This window comes from Acanthaster planci, linkage group LG04 (genome assembly GCF_054643075.1).
Source record: "Acanthaster planci isolate LZ-2023a linkage group LG04, COTS_SCS, whole genome shotgun sequence".
Classification (NCBI taxonomy): Eukaryota; Metazoa; Echinodermata; class Asteroidea; order Valvatida; family Acanthasteridae; genus Acanthaster; species Acanthaster planci.
Genome location: NC_141780.1, coordinates 3,138,411 through 3,155,411, shown reverse-complemented (window position 1 = coordinate 3,155,411; position 17,001 = coordinate 3,138,411). Strand labels below are relative to the sequence as shown.

The window sequence follows — 17,001 nt, the reverse complement described above, 5'->3', positions numbered from 1 at the left end:
TATCTGCTTACGAAGGCAGCTGTCTTACTAAGCGAGCAAGCTACAGACATGAAAAGTGGTCTTAAAAATGGAGAAACTTCTTCGACAGTTTCTTGGATTGAGCATAACTTGTATTGAGATGTTTCCCGATTTTTCTCCGACCAGATGATGCTACTCGGTGAGAAGATTGAGCGACACACCTCCATCTCCTACCTGTCAACACCCGCCAGCCCCCTCCAGAACATCTACCTACCCCACCTGCTCTACCTGGCCAAGACCAAAATGAGGATAGGCCACGCCCTGGCCCGCCAGGCCACCAGGGAACAAGCCAAGACCAGTGCAAAGTGAGTCACGGGAATTGTATCCTGTCCAGCTTGCCAGAGGCTTTGTTGCCTTTCCAACCCAGTCGGGGAACGTCCAGTAAAATATGCACAAACTCTCTTCTGTGAAAGTATCAAATTTGTATACATGTGGATTTTTTTCTAGGATGTTGAGATTTAAAGAGTTACAGAAAAATGAACATTGTTCCTGATGCATGTCGTGTCCAGCAATTAATTTCCTTTACCCATCATAGTTCTATTTGTATTCCAGAAAATTCATCAAAAACAGTCGTATTGGAGATACGGCCTTTATTTTGGCTGTGGACTGGGTCTTGTCCTTGTTTCCTTTTCAGTGGTTACAGGTTATTCCTTCCTATTTCTTTTTTTTGCTGGTGTTGTCCTGATATTTGTTGTCAGTGAAAAGTTAAAACAGTTTGAAATCTCGCCCTAAAATTTGTTTTTCTTAGGGTTCTTGGCGACCTGACCCCAGACCCCTGGCTCCAAGCAGCCGGCGTCCTCTCCACGGGCCTGGAGCTGGGCCGGGTCTGCGCCCGGCAGGAAGGCAGCCTGCTGGCCGAGCTGCTGCTGCAGCTGGGGAAAGTGCAGCGGCAGCTGGCCCGCTGCAGCAGAAACAGCAGCAGTGGAGCCTGCTACCAGCCCAGGGCGGCGGCAGGGACACTCCTCCAGGCTGTCACGACCAGCATGGCTGCCACCCACGATTTAGGGTAGGTGATTGTCCTCCGAGTTGGCCAGCGAAGAGTTGATCTCCCAGTTTGACAAATGAAACCAGAACAATGCCATCTACGTCTACCCAGGAGCAGTTAATGCTTTCATGTACTGGACGTGAAGCATTGGCATCTTCACGAAATGAGCAACAAGGCCGTTTAACATTTTGGGGCACTTAGAGGTGACCAGCGTCACCCTTGAAGTACATGCTTGGACAAGTTGTGTGTTTGGTCTAGCACTTTGTCAACAATATTTTTTTTTAATTCTATAACATCTGTATCGTTTTCTATGTCCCTCTGGCCCAGATCTCGTCTCACTCTGAATTACAAAATACACAATTTCACTTGTTAAATTACTTTTTTAATAATCTGAAAATTGCCCAATCTTGTGATAGACAGTCCCCAAAGATATTCTGGCCCTTCATGTCACCTGTCATGGCTTCTTCCACATCTTCCACCCACACAGTCTGATCCGCCAGGCCTACCTGGAGATAGCCCTGCTGTACCTAGACAGTGCCGGCCAGAGACTCAAGATCATCAACGACCTGCAGCAAGCGGAGAGAGAGGAGGGTAGAACCCTCGCTGTCCAAGCATTGCCAGAGAAGAAGAAAAAATCCAGGGTAGGGCTCCAAATCCAACCATCAGTGATGGAACTTCTGCATTGCTTGACACAGTTGCACTTCATGTAACCTGTTTCATGTAGCCTTCTGAAATTTCTGTGAAGCTCCCGTAGTGCAGCGACATTGTCTTGAAGTTTCTTGTAATTGAGTCAAATCTTATTCAATCCGATTTTTATGTATTGGTCTTTTGAAAGGAAACTTATGTTGTTTGTAATACTTTGGACATTTTGTCTAGAGATTTCTGACTTTCTCAATTTTTTCTGAAAGGTGAAACTCTTTTCCTTCATCCTTCCCCAGAGCCCAAGCTCCTCGGCCTCCAAGAAACCCTCCCGCACCTCCACCACGACCACTGCCAAGGCCACACCGTCCAGGCGAGACCTGGCCCTGAAGGATGCATCGGCTGAGCGCGGCAGGGAGCTGACCGCCGCCTGGCTGGCCGTGCGGGCTGCCACCACGGTGGCCGCGGCCCAGCGGTCACTGGCCCTCCTGGTGGGTGACCCGTCGCTGACCTCACTGACCCTGAAGGACAAGGTCAAGGAGTTGATCCCAGATTTCGTCATGCAGGACCTGACAAGTACTCCTAAAGGTATGTAAGGGTCCCCCCCCCGCATCAACAAAAAAATCTAGCTCTCCCTTAAGTCCAGGTCTTACAAAAATTTAAATAGTCCCAAAACAAATCGATTTTTTGGGATTGTTGAAATTTTATCAAGCTTAAATGGTAGTATTACTATGAATTATCTGCTTAAACTTACTGTTAACCACTTGCTGCCGGGGAACCCCGTTTTGAGCACCCTGGGTTTATATGCAGAGCCGGGGTGCCTGAAATGGGACAAAAGAGCTGGACCGTGTAACAAAATACAATACTCAGAACAAAAGACTTGGTGCTGGGAATTGCCATCATTTTTCGGCTTGCATTTTTTAGAAGGTAATCTGTCACTGTTTTTAAACAGTATACCAGTGTTTTGGGCATAGCGCACCTGTGGATTAGCTCCGCGGACAAAAGTGCTCCAGGGCCTCATTGATGAGCGACACAGCACCGCTACATTTTAATCCAGTTGCGTTTGAAAAGACGCCACTAGCATTCACTGGGGACAAAGGAAATTACGCAATACCTCACAGTTCTGGGCTCTCTTTACAGGGCCGGCAGGCCTGGCTGATATACTCAGGAGTCAATGAAGGTTGCCTGTCAGCTTAGAGTAGCCACCAAATAGTCATTCGTGTGGGCGTAAATGTCCATTAAACGAAATGATGAAGTTTTGAAGAATTTTGAAAACTGAAAATCTTGAAAAATCTCCTGTATGTGTGCATTGCATTTTTAAAAGCACCTGGCAGCAAGTGGTAAAGCTATTTGAGGTAAATGCAAGGTGTCCTCAAATAATGAGTTTCATTACTATTTTCAGTTTGATGTTTGCTCAGTTCTGCACAGTATTACTGTTATTTTTGTTTTCAAATCAATTAAAAATTAATTAACCACTGAATTAAAAGTTAAAAATAATTCATACGTGCATTTGTTATGTGGACAGGTTTTTTTTCTGACTTTTTATAATTTTTCAACGTTCACCACAATTTCAAACTGTTGATCTCTGAATTTAAAAAGCAGTGTTCAGAGGAATACTATAATGAAAAGTGGTGTTTGAATTTGTACACAGTTGAGCGTGGCGTCTCCCCTCCAGCAGCTAATAAGCCCAGGCTGGAGACCTTGGATGAAGTCAAAGCAGACATGGAAGATGAGGATGGCTTCTCTGTAGCCTCACTGTCTCCTATCCCGCCTGCAGGTCAAGCCTTCACCCAGAAGTCCGTCGCCCTGAGCTGGGTGCACCTGCTGAGCTACACGGCCATCCTGCAGCGCACCTGCAACCTGGACACCATGGGGCCGGGGGCGGACACCGGCAGGCCCGAAGGGGCAGCAGCAGCAGAGAGCGGCAGCCTGGGTGCTGGCTTTGACCTGGGCTTTGTCAACCACAGTGGCTTGGACACGGGCATCAACCACGACGCGGTGCGCCTGCCACTGCTGTGCGCCGACGGCCTGCTGCGCCTGCGAAGCATGCTGGGGTTCCTACGCAGCCATCTGCCCGTGTTCACCGACAGCTGCCAGGCAGGTAAGCCCCCCAGTGGCCTGGTGTTGCCATTCAGTGGTCCCCCAACAGAGCTGGCCATTCCTGCCAAGGGATATCCCGAGAATGTCTTCTGCTGGGTCAGCAAAACAGGGGAGGATTCAAACAAGAAAGAGGCCAAAAAAGAATCGGATAAAACCTTACCAACCAGGGAGAATGAGCTTTGTCTCCAGTGGTACCAGCCCTCCACCCTCCACCTTAATGGCACCCCAAACCGACAGGTTCTCCTCCTCTATGCCATCGGAAATGCCACGCCCCCGAAACCATCCCCCTCCAAAGCCACCGCTGAGACGCCCATGCCCACCGTCGGCTGCATGACCCTAGCCCTGCCCCAGGTCACGGACCTCCACGATCGACTGGCTGTCTTGAGACAGAAGGCCGAGATTTCCCTAGCTGCAGCCGAGAAGCCCAAACCACCGAGCACCCCAGCCGCCGGTGCACCTTCCAAGGACGGGACCAGCACTCCCGGGAAACCCACCAACCGCAAGTCCAAGAGAACGGCTCGCATCACGCAGCTGTCAGCCAAGGTCAAACGAGATGAGAATCTAGAGGTAAGGCTCACCAAACTCTATCAACTTGCAACATCATCAGGAAAAAAACCACACACAATCGCACGTTCAACAACTGCGTTTTGTTCAATTTCACATTTAGTCACGTTAACTCTTAATCCCAGGCTTTGCTGAGGCAGTGTGTGGACACCATACAAGAACTTCTGAAGTACAAAGCACCAGAACAAGACCAGCAGGACCAGCAAGTCGTAAGATCGCCATAAATATTTTTGGGGGGAAGGGGGGTCCATCGGAGTCCATCCATGCCCTCTGATGGAAGCATATGACCCCTCCCCCCTCTGCAGGAGAAATCGCATTGCTTGCACACACTTCACATCAGTACTCTTGTTCATACGCTGAGGAATGAATTCCAAGCGCCTCAGAGCAGTGAAAGCAAATAAGGAACGCTCAACTTAAATAGGCAGTCAAATCTATGTCAAGTCTCTGCAAAAGTCTAAAATTTGGTAAACGTACTGTTGGGTTAAGCCAGCTGGTTTTGAGCAGTCCCGTTTGAATGTTTCCGCGTATATTTCATCAAGTCTGTTTGTATTCACATACACCACTCTTGACTCACTTCAAGCAAAGTTTATTCCTCAAGAGTTTGCACAGAACTGATTTTTCTTCAATTTCTTCTCTACAGATTCCTTTTGAGGTTGAGCTGCCCCGTATTCACAGCCTGGAGCAGCTGTTCGATCCCAGCTACGGCGACTGCCTCAAGGGCACCAAGATTTATGATTGGCTGTCGCCCATGCTTCAGTAAGCAGTGCTGCGGTTCTACGCAGAGCCCTACATTCTGGCAAAGCGCAGACCCTACTCCACGGTAGTTTCAACTTTGTGACAACTTGCCGATCGAACACACTGTAAAGCCAGACGTATCCATCTTGTTTATTGATTTTTACGCTTTCAACAATTTCAACCCTACCAAATGATTTATCCGTCCTGTTACTTACACTTATCATTCTGTTCCGTCCCATTACCATTCCACTGCCAAATGTTATTGGTCTAGGCTGCTGTTGTGTTTGAATGTTAACTTTCTGAAGAGTGTTTGTTCCCAGATGCTTTTCAAGTCTTGCGTCCACCTGGAGTAGACTCTTTCCTTTCTCATAAAAAGCAGCCAAGAAAATTTACAAAGTAATTGATTTTTGTGTTGGCAAAGTAACGCATGAATTCACAATTTGCAAAAAAAAAGGGTCATATTTATACTTTTATTAGATTTGTTATGATATGTAAATGGAATATGAAATTGTCACTTTTAAGGTTTGTATTTATGTCCTTTTTGTCCTTTTGCTGCCATCCGGCCTTACATCCTCATCGTTTCATATTAACCATTATTCAAGGAGTAAGAAGTTGTATTGTTATATGAGAAAAGAGAGGTACAATATAGAGAATACACTACATGTGATCAAAAGTTAATTTAAGACATGTACACATTAGTCGAGTTCGGGCGCCGTGTTCTTGACACAGGTTTCTTGTTCTCACGCTCGAACGGCGGGAACACGACTCAAGAACACTGTTCTTGGAACAGGATCACACACCACCTCCTCGTCAGGGTTTTACAGGAACACACGGAAAAACTCGTGAGATTTTGATTTTTGAACAGCTGCAAAAATAGAAATGGTTTACAAAGTTGGAGACGATAGGAAGTTTTGCAAAATTAACAGTAATTATTTTTCACAACACAGAAGTGAATGTTCCTGTTTGAATAAAAAAGAATTCAGCCCAGTTGTCCAAGCATTAACTCTCGAATAGTTTACTACGATATGGACGCCACCATGTTGCTTGTCACTAACTACCGGCGATGACCAATTGTACGTTCCCGGCATTCGAGCGGCCGACCCAAGAACGACAAATCAAGCTGTTCGTGAACAAACCGCCCAAACTCGGCCATTGTGTAGATGGCAATAGTTATACAAGGAGCTTAGACATCGGAGTCCCGCCCTCATACTTGCAGCCCTGGCACTTGAGGGATACTGGCTTTAGTAGAGAGCTATTTTCTCAAAAGAACATCAAATCATGCAAGGGCAAGCTTAGAGTTTAAAGAGAGATTCATACTCAGTGTGAAAGCCAATGCAAACAGAACTATGTGACATCAGATCAAATATTTGTGCTGCAAATTTACAGGAGTTGATCACGTTTCAACATGAGTAAATTTCACCGTGCTTGTTTCGTGACATTGAAGTTGCTTTGCTTTCATGTTCACCCGGAGTATGAATTAGCCTTTAATTTCCATTTTATGGGAGCTTTAAAGGCATGTGACTGTGAGCGACTCTGAAGCCAGACCTACACAGTCAAAATCTGATAAACGACAACTTTTTCCCCGGCTTAGAATTTAGACTGTTGGAACAGATTTTCCTGTTAGCTGATTTTAATGCAAACTTTATCCAAAGTAAGCTAACAAGTATTTAATGCTTCCATGTGTTTTGCTGTACAAGTTTCAATGTCCTTTATTGGATTCCACGATTTAAATTTTAGTTCCGTCCAGTTTATCATAAAGGTGTTTATTACCACAGTGTTTTTAAAGTTAACAAATATTTCATTTGTTGTGAAGAAGTGCAGCAATATATGTATTTCACTTTTGATGCAATAAAGCTTGCGGTGTGTGAAAAATCAATTAAAGGAGAGAACGTGTATATTTTCAACGCCTCTGTACAAATTCCAGCATGGTGATTTTTCTCCAGATTTTTTTCCCCAAGATGTCAAAAATGAAACCATTTTAGGAGTAGCGCAACAACTGTTCTGTAGACTAAATGTATAAAATGCACTTGGGGCAGAATTTGCAAATTTCAGCCCTAAGTTTTACAACTTTTTTTGGGGGGGGGCTTCTGCACAGGAGTTTAGGAACTAAACATTCCCTTGCGCTGTCAATATATGTGTATTTGGATAATGGTTAAATAAGTTTTACAAAAATTGTAAGGAGTTAATCACCTCCAAGTGTCCATTTTGGACTGTTAGTTCTTTGGACTGCTTCCTTTTGAAATTTCTAAGAAATGTTCAGAAAGACATCTGAGCACACTGCAAAGGTCCTGAGAATTTCAAGGCATTGTTTCTGATTTCCCCAGCCCCGCCCCTCCAAAAAAATTCACATGAATTTCTTTACCCAAGCTTAAAAAAATTCTCTTTCACTTAACATGTAAATTTTGCAAGCACTAGTAAAATTTGGTAACTTGTGACAAGGTCAACACTGCTTTTTTGAGTATAAAACCAAATGAATCTACCCACATTTTCAGCAAAAATTCTGAAAATTTGCAAATTCTTAGAAGAACCAGAGAACTGTGGCTCTGCATTTGAATTTCAACTTTGAATTTTCTTTCTGATTTTTTTCGGTACTCAACCAGGCTCAGGGAGTCCAAGGATACCGACAAGTTGATAACCACAATAAGAGCACATCATTTGGGTATTCATTATCTCAAAAATGCAGGATGTAATAGGCATGCTGGACATGAGATCTGTAGCATCCACACACACAGAGGCCCTCCTCACGCAGATTTGACAATATGGTTACTCAAAAAATAGCCCATTCCCATAGTTATGGTTGCAGATGGCTCAACAATGTGGGCAACACTAGAAACTGCCTCTGTCCTCCAGTACGACACAGTCATACTCACTGCTGTTTACATTCTGCAGTGTTGTTGCTCTTCATGTGCACCACCCTGTGGTGTTTCTTGCCGCCGTGCCTCGCACCTCTGGACCCTGCCCCGCCCATGTCGTGCCCCGCCCTCGGCTCAGTGTTCTCCTCACCGAGTGAGTTGTCGTCTCCTCCCCCCTGGTTCCGCTCCGCCCCCGACTTCAAGGACAACTGTGACTTCAGGTCCACCTTGCCCGTGGAGCCAAGAACCGAGACGGTCTCGCACATGGAGACCGACTTCTTGGGCTGCTTCTTGACGGGCACGCCAGTCGGAGATACAGTGGGGGGCATTACGTTTTGATTGGTTGACTTCAGGATGTAGTCCTCCTGCCTCCTGTTTGCTCCCTGTTCATTGGTCGAGATAAATGAGACATCATCCCTCATTGGTGGCTTCTGCTCAAGGGGTGCAGTTTGATTCCCATCCACTGCAGATGTTCCTGATGGAGCGTTTTCCCCGTTGTTGTCTTCAGCCGCATCTGTTGTGAGGACATCTTCCGGTTCCTTGACTTCCCTATCTGAGGACTTTTGGTTTCCATTTGGTTTCTTCAAGCAGATTTTTTCGCGATAGCTGGTGCTGACTTTAGATTTTGAGGACCCGTTCTCTAAAAGGGCAGAAAGAAGATTTTAATCAAATATTCTTTCAAGTACAACATTTGGAGTAAAAGCTCCTAAATTTAATGAAACTCGGTGCACTTACAAAGAAATAAACCTCAATTTTGATGTTTGTCAACAGGGAAACTCAGTAGGGTTTAGAGAGAGAGGGGGACATTTTGTGACAACGAATGTGTGGGAACATGAAAAGCCACACCAAAGCATGTCTTTCATATTTATGCTTAATTTACAACTCATTCTTAAAAACGAAAGCGTAATTTCACAAAGACAATAATAAACTACTACTAATTAGGCAGAAAGTTTCGTGACCATTTTCAACCAACAGGTGGCTATACCATTCATGAGCTTTTGGTGTCAGAGACTAACAGCCCTCCACGCCCTGTTTCTCACCTTTAGCATTCAGCTTCAGCTTGAGCTCGTCCAGCGTGACCAGCAGCTTCATGTTGGCCGCCCTGGTGCGGTCCGTCTCGGTCTCGGCGCTGTACAGGCGCCGCTCGCAGTCCATCAGCTTGTCGCTGGCGGCGATCTGCAGCAGCTGCTGCGTGTGGAGCTCTTTCCTGACCTCTTCAGTCTCTTCTCTGTCCAGTGAGGAAGCAAGGGGGTTGAAATTATCGCTGATATGGGCTCATCCAACAACCAGAACTGGGAGCTGTTTAGCTGCACAACACTTCAGTGCAAGATGTTCAAGCCTGTTTAAATAACTCTAAGGCCAACAGAGGGTTTGCATTGCTTCCATCTTGCAGGCCAGTGCTTTTGTTCCACAGGATATGCACAAAGGAGGTTTCCCTGTGGAACAAAAGAACTGCCCTACAAGATGGCTACCATGCAAAGCCTCTATAGGGTACTGTAACTTTCCATATTTATACATGCCTTTTGCATGAATTAGTAAATAGGTATAGGTCTTTCAATGCCACTGTATCCAGAAAGTAGAATAAAGTAGTTGAAGACATGTGAAAAAATGCTGTTTTTGCATGTCTTGTTTCTTCAAATCTTGCAATCAATTTTCAAAAAGACACAAATTTGTTTGCTGTGCATTGAGGGTCTCCTTGATCAAAATCCGCTCTCATTGGGGGGGGGGATTTTGTTTTTCCCAACTCTTATTTTATAAAAACTCTTACTTAACTGCAACCCCCTAGGGTGTACGTAAAATCACATTGAAATCGGAGGATTTGGGAAAGTTAGGGCTATCAAACTCCAACTCTGTTGGAGGTCCAGATTTTATCTGGTTAGAAGTTGAGCGAGCTTGTCTAATACTTGGCCATCTTGAGCTTGTGCTGTAAAAACTCCAGCAGGTCGGGTTTGTCTGATTCACCGAATAGTCTCTTGTATTCGTCATACTGGTGACCCATCCCTTCGCTGGCCTGTGGAGTGGAGAATACGTCTAAGTCGTTACAAGTGTAGTGTTATTTCATGAAGAAACTTCAATGTTTGTTATCTTAGCACCAACATTCGCCAGAATTTTGGATATTACGCTGTCTAATTTTGTCTCTTCTTTGGTGATTTATTGGCGGTACAAAGTTGTCTCAAAACTAACGATGAAATTTCAAGTTCACAATTTTGAGCAGAAAGCCCCACTAGAAGCATCGTCATCCCCATCACAGCAATAGTACCCTGCCTCCTCAGGCAAAGCACATGCTTTTAAAAAGTGCACCTTTCAATAATATTGATAAGAACAGGTTGCCAGGTTGCCATTTTATATAAGTACGAGGAGCAGTCAGTTGCAAAATAAAGTTTGTCAGCAAATTTCAACTCATACGCCCTTTAAAAAATAGAACGGAGAAAACGCAACGGGGAAAGACCTTTCCTTTCTCCAACACTTTGATCTTCTCGGTCAGCATGTGAACCTCAGACCGGCTTTGTGCAAGACTCTGCTCCAATCGCTCCCTCTGGGAGGTATCAGCCCGCCCACCGCCCATCTGCAACAGGGCCGCTATTTGGAACTAAAAAAAGAAAAAAAGAAGACCACATCTATTCAGGGGCTTCATCTTTTCAAACAGTTGAACATTTTTAAAAAAAAGCTCAGGCAATGTAAACTGTCTCTTGAGGGAAGAAAATGCTGGACGAACATCGCTGAAATATATTTTTTCTTACGGGTTTTGCGTGTAAGTTTTAACTTTGTAAAACCAATAAGTAAAACTTAACATCTCCCCGATGCAAAGTACATGCATCTTGAAATCGTTGACGTATTTTGAGGCAAAGTTTTGCCTCCAAACGTAATCTCAGCAAACACACGTCCACTTAAAAGTAAACTCTGCATATTTTTGTAGAGCAGTGCCTCAGATGATCAATTGTCACTTTCTGTCAGATTTGAATCAGAGCCACATATGGCATGCTTGGCTGATTGAAGAGGTCTGCACTGACATGCAGAAGGGCACAAGACCAATGCCGTATCCAACAGAACAGGGAGAGGGGGGCAACTTGTCCCCCCCCCCGACAAATCTTTTTATAAAGAATACTTTATAGGTAAGAAAGTAATCAATATATTTATTTATCAAATATTAGCACCAAAACCCCAAGAAAACAACACCAGCAAATAAAAGCAAGGATGTCAGGACCGCAGCTAAGGCTTTTGGTATTTTTTCTCCCCAACACCATGTTGACTAAGCCCGAAGCCGCACTCGCTTCTGAATTTGCCCCACCCTCCTCGACACCAAAAGCTGGATACGCTGCTGCATAAGTCCCAAAGAGAGGTGTTTCTTGCTGGTTCATGGCAAGACATCAGGCACACTGTTCTAGTCACAAGATGCCGAGAAGGTGGACTCTCTGCTTTAAGACCTCACACAAACGAGCCTACTCACTCTCATCTTGTGCACCTGCTGTTTCTTCATGTTCAGCTGCTCCTTGGTGGATTGGTACTGCACCCTCAACGATATCATTTTATTCTCTGCTTCCTTGCGCCTGTCCTCCACCTAAAAGAGAATTACCAATGGAATGCAAGCAGTCACAAAAACACCGGCATCACGAACCTTGAGACAAAGATCAAACTTGGGACTAAGGTTTCAAGAAATTCAAAAAAATTTTTTTTTTCATTTGCAAAATTCTGTCATTTGATAAAATTTTGATGCAACCTTCAAAAGCTCACTTATTTCTCGTTTTGAGGCTTGCCATATATTTTGTTGATTTTGCACAGACAAAAAGCAAAACAAACCACAAACATTTTGAGAGATCAAAAGTATTTCATGAGTACATACCGTTTATTTACACTGGGACTTTGTTACAACAGAAATCTCCTTATTTCTAAGTTGTAAAGGCAACCATTTTGTACCTCAGCAAAGAGTGAGTTTCCTTTCTTGTTAATATCAGTGGCTTCCATCTTGGCAATGTCCAGCTGGATCTGTAGCTCGGACACCTCCTCCCGAGTTTTCTACGTGTAAAGTGAGAAAAAATGTTTCAAACCTAAAGCAATTACTGTTCCCACACTGAAATACAGGGGGCTGTATCTTCACTATGGCATCCACTACGTCTTTATAATTCGCCGAAGTACACCAATTGAAAGGACTCCTACATTTTCAAAAACTGATAACTTTCATGACCAACTTTGTGAAGACCTGGCGACTTGGGACTCATTTTTACAGGGCACAAAACTGACATAATTTCAAGTTTCACCAAAAAAAGTGAGGACCATTTATGAGAAATCTGGCAATGACTGGCTGTAACCAGGTGATGACCGCCGTACCTCCAGCAGGTTGAAGTAACCTGTGACCTGTTGTTCTTTCTCCTCCATGTCATTCTGCAGGCTCTGTAGTCGCTGTTTCTGGACCTCATCTGTGAACGCCAACTGCTGGCAGTGATCCTTGGCGTCTTTCAACTCCATGGCTAGGGCATCCTTAAATGCCAGAGAATACAGACAGGCAGTTTTGATAGGGGAAAACTGACACGATGCAGAAATAACAGGTGATTACAAATACATGTACATTTATGCATGCTAGTTCCCACACGTGATTGTGTACAACCAATTTTCAACTTAATGGACACAGAAAATTTCAACTGAATGGGCAAAACAAATTTTGTAACAGAATGGGCACAGAAAAAAAAAATTTCTAATGGAATGGGTACAAAGTTTCCATGTTTACCACTGAGAGCAAGGTCTTGCTGAGAGTCCTCAGCAAACTTGAGCAAAGACGACAGCAACATCAAACAAAAACAAACAGTAAATCGTGCAGACAGCAATCGAAATGTTGAAAGTAGAAGGAACAGTCTCTAAGAAACTGCTGCAGCCAACTCGTGGCAAAGTAACTTGCTCAGGGACACAATCCTGACAATGCCCTCCCAGCAGATTACAGAATTGTTATGTTCAGCTCTCGTAGCCAAGAATTGTTTTCAAATGTTTCCCGTTGGAACCAAATCAAAATACTTTCAACTTCTGGCCTGACCTCCGAGGGTTGAATACTTCTAAAAGCCCAAAGCCAAAGTGAAAGACGAAGACGAGATTGGGAGGCCTCTCCACGCCTCCAAGGGGGGATAATACAAAGAGCCTTATGCTTCTCCATACCTTGGCAGACTTGACCGTGGTCAGTTTTTGTTGGAGGTGGTCGAGTTGCTCATCGTTCTGGCTGGGTGCCAACTCCATGGAGCTGAGCTTATTGTTGGCTTCTTTAAGCAACTCGTCCTGGTGTTCAATCTACGCAAGAAAATTTACCAATGACCAGCACAACGAAAGCAGTATCTCATGCTATGATGATTTGTAGAGGTGTGTAAGTTTCTGAAATGCATCTTGTTGTCGCATATTAAACCCTTTGACTGCCGTGCTAATTTAAATCTTCAATAAAATTGGAAATTTGAATCTCCAAGTACAAGAAGTTACCATCAGTGAGATTACAACAACCAAACACGGCAAGGCAAGATGACACCCATAGACCTCTATCATGGGGAAGCCATCTCGCTTTCTGCCATTCAAAGCAATGTAACCAAACTGAGAGAAAGGAAGGAAAAATAGTCCGTTCCCTTTTATCGCGGTGTGAGGTTGCATTACCATTGCTAATGGGTTTGCAGGGAGCAAGACAAACATGGCAGCATCGTGTAAAGGTCTACAGGACCAAGCGTTGGATTTGACTCCTGATCTTCACTAGGCCACAATCCCACACACGCACCAATGCCCGACAATTAATATGTGACCAGTCGCCAAGCAATTTGGCACTGACCCTCTTGCGTAGCTGCTCCTCTGTCATGGCGGCCCGCTCCAGGCTGACCTGCAGTTCCTCCAGCCGGCCGGCCATCCGCTGCACCTCCTTGGCCTGGGCCAGTTCCTGCCTCTCCCTGCCCCGCCAGGCCTCCCGCTGGGCCTGCAGGGCCTCCCGCAGGCCGTCCAGCTCAGCCAGCTGGGAGCGCTCCGTCTGCTCCTTGGCGCCCAGCTTCAGCTGCAGGCTATGCTTGTCCTGCTCCAGTTGCTGAGAGAGAAGGATGTGACGTTTAGCCTATTGGACCCTTTGGAGGGGATGGGGGTTGAAGGGGGGAGGCAACAGGGGTTATGGCCTCTCTAAAAGGAGCAATTTTTTTTTCTCTCAGAAAAAATTAAAGGCCATTTTTTGGCACTACAAGGCTCAAAATTTGCGGGCGCACGTAGCTAAAAAGTGCCCGTTTGTCTCCTAAATGTGCCCATAAACTATAAAGAGTGCACGCTTGTCTCATAAATGCGTCCCTAAATTATAAAGAAAAGCGAAAGTACCAGCGCCCGTTTGTTTCTATTCTTGCTATGAAGAATACCTGAACTCTTTTACTTCAGATCACCCTTGTCATGGAACCACAACAGGAGTACAATTTTTACAATGACACCAAGAGGGGCATGCTTGCATGCATGCACAAAACACAGTGCGTTTGCATGCCATGAGTCACAATCTCCCTGCTGTCCTGCACTGGTCATGTCTGAATCACTTGGCTATGGCTGGTATTTACACACAATTCTATGGGAACTGGCCATGGCCACAACCATTGACACGTGCGTAAATTCCAGCCGCAGCCAAGTGATTCGGACACTGCCTACTGCAGTTAATTCCCTTTTTAAGTGTGTGTATGTGTACGTGGTATAAGCCTGGTGCCCGACTGTTGGCGTCGCTTAGCACATTTGGGGTTGGTCATGTACACTGTATCGAGCAAGCCACTGGACTTTGATTGATCACAACTTAGCATTTATTTTGTCACTTTGTATGAAGTTACTTAATTTTGTTGAATATATATATTTAATGGCGTATGGGAGCTACTTGCTCCCGTTAACTGACAATTTCAGCTGTCTAGGGAGCAAGTACTTGCTCTTGGGATGGTTAGCCCAATTTTGAGCCCTGCACTATTCTATTATCCTTTCTTCAAAAAGTATGCAAATGGCCCCAAAACGTAACCTCGTCCCCAAATACCCCAGAACTGTGGGGTTTGTCTTCCGCAGTGACAGCGCAGAGGATGACGAACTCTGCAGTTCTGAGGGTAGCCTCAAGAAAGACCACAAAGGCTACAGAAGGAAGGCTAGAGGAAGTCTCTTTTTTCAAATACTCCATCCTTCATCAATACCCCCCCTAGCATTTACCTCCACCCTCTTGATGTGATCCTGGGCCAGCTGCTCCAGGCGATCCTCCAGATCTTGGTTCTGCTCCAAGAGCTTCTTGCCGATCTCAGCAGCCAGCATCAGGTCACCGCCCTTCTGGTCCAGTTGGGCCTTCAACTGTTGCACCTGCTTCTCCAAAGATGTCTCCCCCATCTCCATGGTCATTATCTAGTGCATCGGTTCATTCAGTCAATAGAAACTTGCTGTCACATTTAATTCTCTGATGACACAACGGCTGGTGGCTTCTCCCAGACTACTTGCCTGCGAAGCTAAAATTTTGTTGGGTTAGATCAATTGGCCTTTTTTTTATTTACTGTCTGTAGTTATTGGCACAATGAAAGTAATTCAAAACATGGTCACTGGATAGTACGATGGGTATAGTTTCCAAACCAAACCCACCCTGAACACGGAAAAAAAAAATCATCAAAACATACTCATCACCGGACCTTTGAACATTACAAAAGACATCCATGAAATTGATTATCAAAATCTGCAAAATTTGCAATGTAAATATTTGATATCGGCCCCGTTTGAGGGACAGTGGCAATATTCCCTTGAAGAGACAATGGGAACGGTTGAACAGTCTTGTCAAATATTCAATCAGCTAATTACAATACAAGACTCGGGCCTCGTACTACTCCAGTGAAAAAGGCTGCGCAGTTTGATGATTATGATAGTTGCATTAAATAATAACATGTACAGGATTAGTATCAGTTCAGTGGCTAGCGCTGTGGAAGAAGTAATGTGCAACCAGTTTACGGCAAGCATTCCTATAGTATAGATAATGTTGGGCTTTGCAAAACGTTTGGAGATTTCCTAGGGCTGCAACAGTCAGAGTCAGTCATGTCAGCACACAAAGCAATTAAAAAAAATGCAAACATGGCAAAGATAAGTATAGACTGGACAAACGTCAGGGCCTGGCATGGCTGTTGACGAGCACAATCTTTTTGAAACTACCGCACAAATTTTAAATTTGCGCTCACAATTTTGAAAATTTCCAACGAAACTTGCACCTATCAATCAGGATTGCATGGTTCATCATGTTCAGAAAGCAACCGTAGGTTAAAGACTGATACTGTAGCTTCACATGTCATGACATATTGACGAGCCAGAGACCGAGTAACTCGCACGACTAGGAGTAGGACCCTACGATTCGCCTTCAACATGTTTAACTCAAGAATGTCGGCCAATATTAAAACCTTCCTCTTTCCTAGTCTGAGTAACTTCTTGAACTTGGACTCTACGAATTGCCTTTTTTAACATTTGGACATAATAGACAAAGGAGATGAAAGGGAAATATCACCCGACCATGTCCAAATGTTTCAAAAGGCGATTTGTAGAGTCCAAGTTATTCGGACTACCTCTTTCCAACAATCAACATTGTCCAAATAATGGAGTGAAACAAAAATGCCGGTGGACATGGTGGAGAGGCGTCTTACAATTTATGGCACCCATGACATGCCAAATGGCTACGACGGTACGAGTAAGAATTGCAGCCTTTGGTACACATAAACTCTGTTTGGAATCTGTCAACACACGAAAACCATGTTATTTGTTAACAACTAATTAAAACTTGCCGTTCTAATGGTAGACCTGATTAAAATTTTGCAAGACCTACGGTAGTAATAATTATGCAGGCTTCACGATACGCGGTTTAGCCAGCACAATTTCAAACCGTCCGCTCTGCACATTAGTCTGGTCCTTCGCACACCAATTGCAACTTTATTATCATCATGCAGGTAGCAAGACTTGCCGTCATTTCCATGGCACGCCCTCTCTTGCTTCGTTTTATTCAATTATTTACATTGTGTAGTTTCAATGATTTCGCGGTCATAACGTACCAAGCATATTTTGATCGGTAGCTACGGTTTGGTTACTGGCTTTGAGGTTTAAGTTCATGTACTACTTTACCGTGTGTATCGTCAA

The 17,001-nt window shown here is 44.5% G+C and overlaps 2 protein-coding genes across 10 annotated transcripts in view; one reads left to right on the top strand and one right to left on the bottom strand.

The window, feature by feature from the left end:
- LOC110983693 (cilia- and flagella-associated protein 54-like) overlaps positions 1 to 5,343 on the top strand; it is a 43,251-nt gene extending 37,908 nt beyond the window's left edge. For 2 of the 3 annotated variants that reach the window (XM_087135823.1, XM_022243162.2), the window contains 7 exons: positions 145 to 323; positions 767 to 1,024; positions 1,491 to 1,644; positions 1,942 to 2,230; positions 3,294 to 4,309; positions 4,432 to 4,515; positions 4,947 to 5,343. In XM_087135823.1, the coding sequence (XP_086991949.1) occupies positions 145 to 323; positions 767 to 1,024; positions 1,491 to 1,644; positions 1,942 to 2,230; positions 3,294 to 4,309; positions 4,432 to 4,515; positions 4,947 to 5,066 (2,100 nt within the window). In that variant the 3' untranslated portion in view covers positions 5,067 to 5,343. The remainder of the gene's footprint in view (positions 1 to 144; positions 324 to 766; positions 1,025 to 1,490; positions 1,645 to 1,941; positions 2,231 to 3,293; positions 4,310 to 4,431; positions 4,516 to 4,946) is intronic. The other variant, XM_087135824.1, reaches the window with a different exon arrangement.
- A 1,379-nt stretch (positions 5,344 to 6,722) lies between these two features.
- Positions 6,723 to 16,774, bottom strand: spdl1 (spindle apparatus coiled-coil protein 1). 7 transcript variants are annotated; one of them, XM_087135826.1, is made up of 11 exons: positions 16,653 to 16,774; positions 15,058 to 15,344; positions 13,685 to 13,930; positions 13,036 to 13,164; positions 12,220 to 12,369; positions 11,809 to 11,907; positions 11,342 to 11,452; positions 10,343 to 10,483; positions 9,798 to 9,904; positions 8,934 to 9,121; positions 6,723 to 8,533 (listed from the first exon to the last, which is right to left on the bottom strand). In XM_087135826.1, the coding sequence occupies exons 2-11, from the start codon at positions 15,238 to 15,240 to the stop codon at positions 7,908 to 7,910; spliced, it is 1,980 nt and encodes a 659-aa protein (XP_086991952.1). In that variant the 5' UTR covers positions 15,241 to 15,344; positions 16,653 to 16,774; the 3' UTR covers positions 6,723 to 7,907. The 7 variants fall into 7 exon arrangements, with proteins under 7 accessions (XP_086991952.1, XP_022098867.2, XP_022098868.2 ...); XM_022243175.2 differs by having other exon boundaries at positions 15,058 to 15,243; XM_022243176.2 differs by having other exon boundaries at positions 15,058 to 15,243; positions 16,694 to 16,773.
- Between the last annotated feature and the right edge of the window lie 227 nt (positions 16,775 to 17,001).

Excerpts from the sequence above, each read along its gene's own strand:
- spdl1 (XM_087135826.1), bottom strand. The coding sequence starts at position 15,240 with ATGACCATGGAGATGGGGGAGACATCTTTGGAGAAGCAGGTGCAACAG. Across the intron at positions 13,931-15,057 it reads ATCACATCAAGAGGGTGGAG|CAACTGGAGCAGGACAAGCA; the intron begins GTAAATGCTAGG and ends CTTCTCTCTCAG. Across the intron at positions 12,370-13,035 it reads CCACGGTCAAGTCTGCCAAG|GATGCCCTAGCCATGGAGTT; the intron begins GTATGGAGAAGC and ends CTGGCATTTAAG.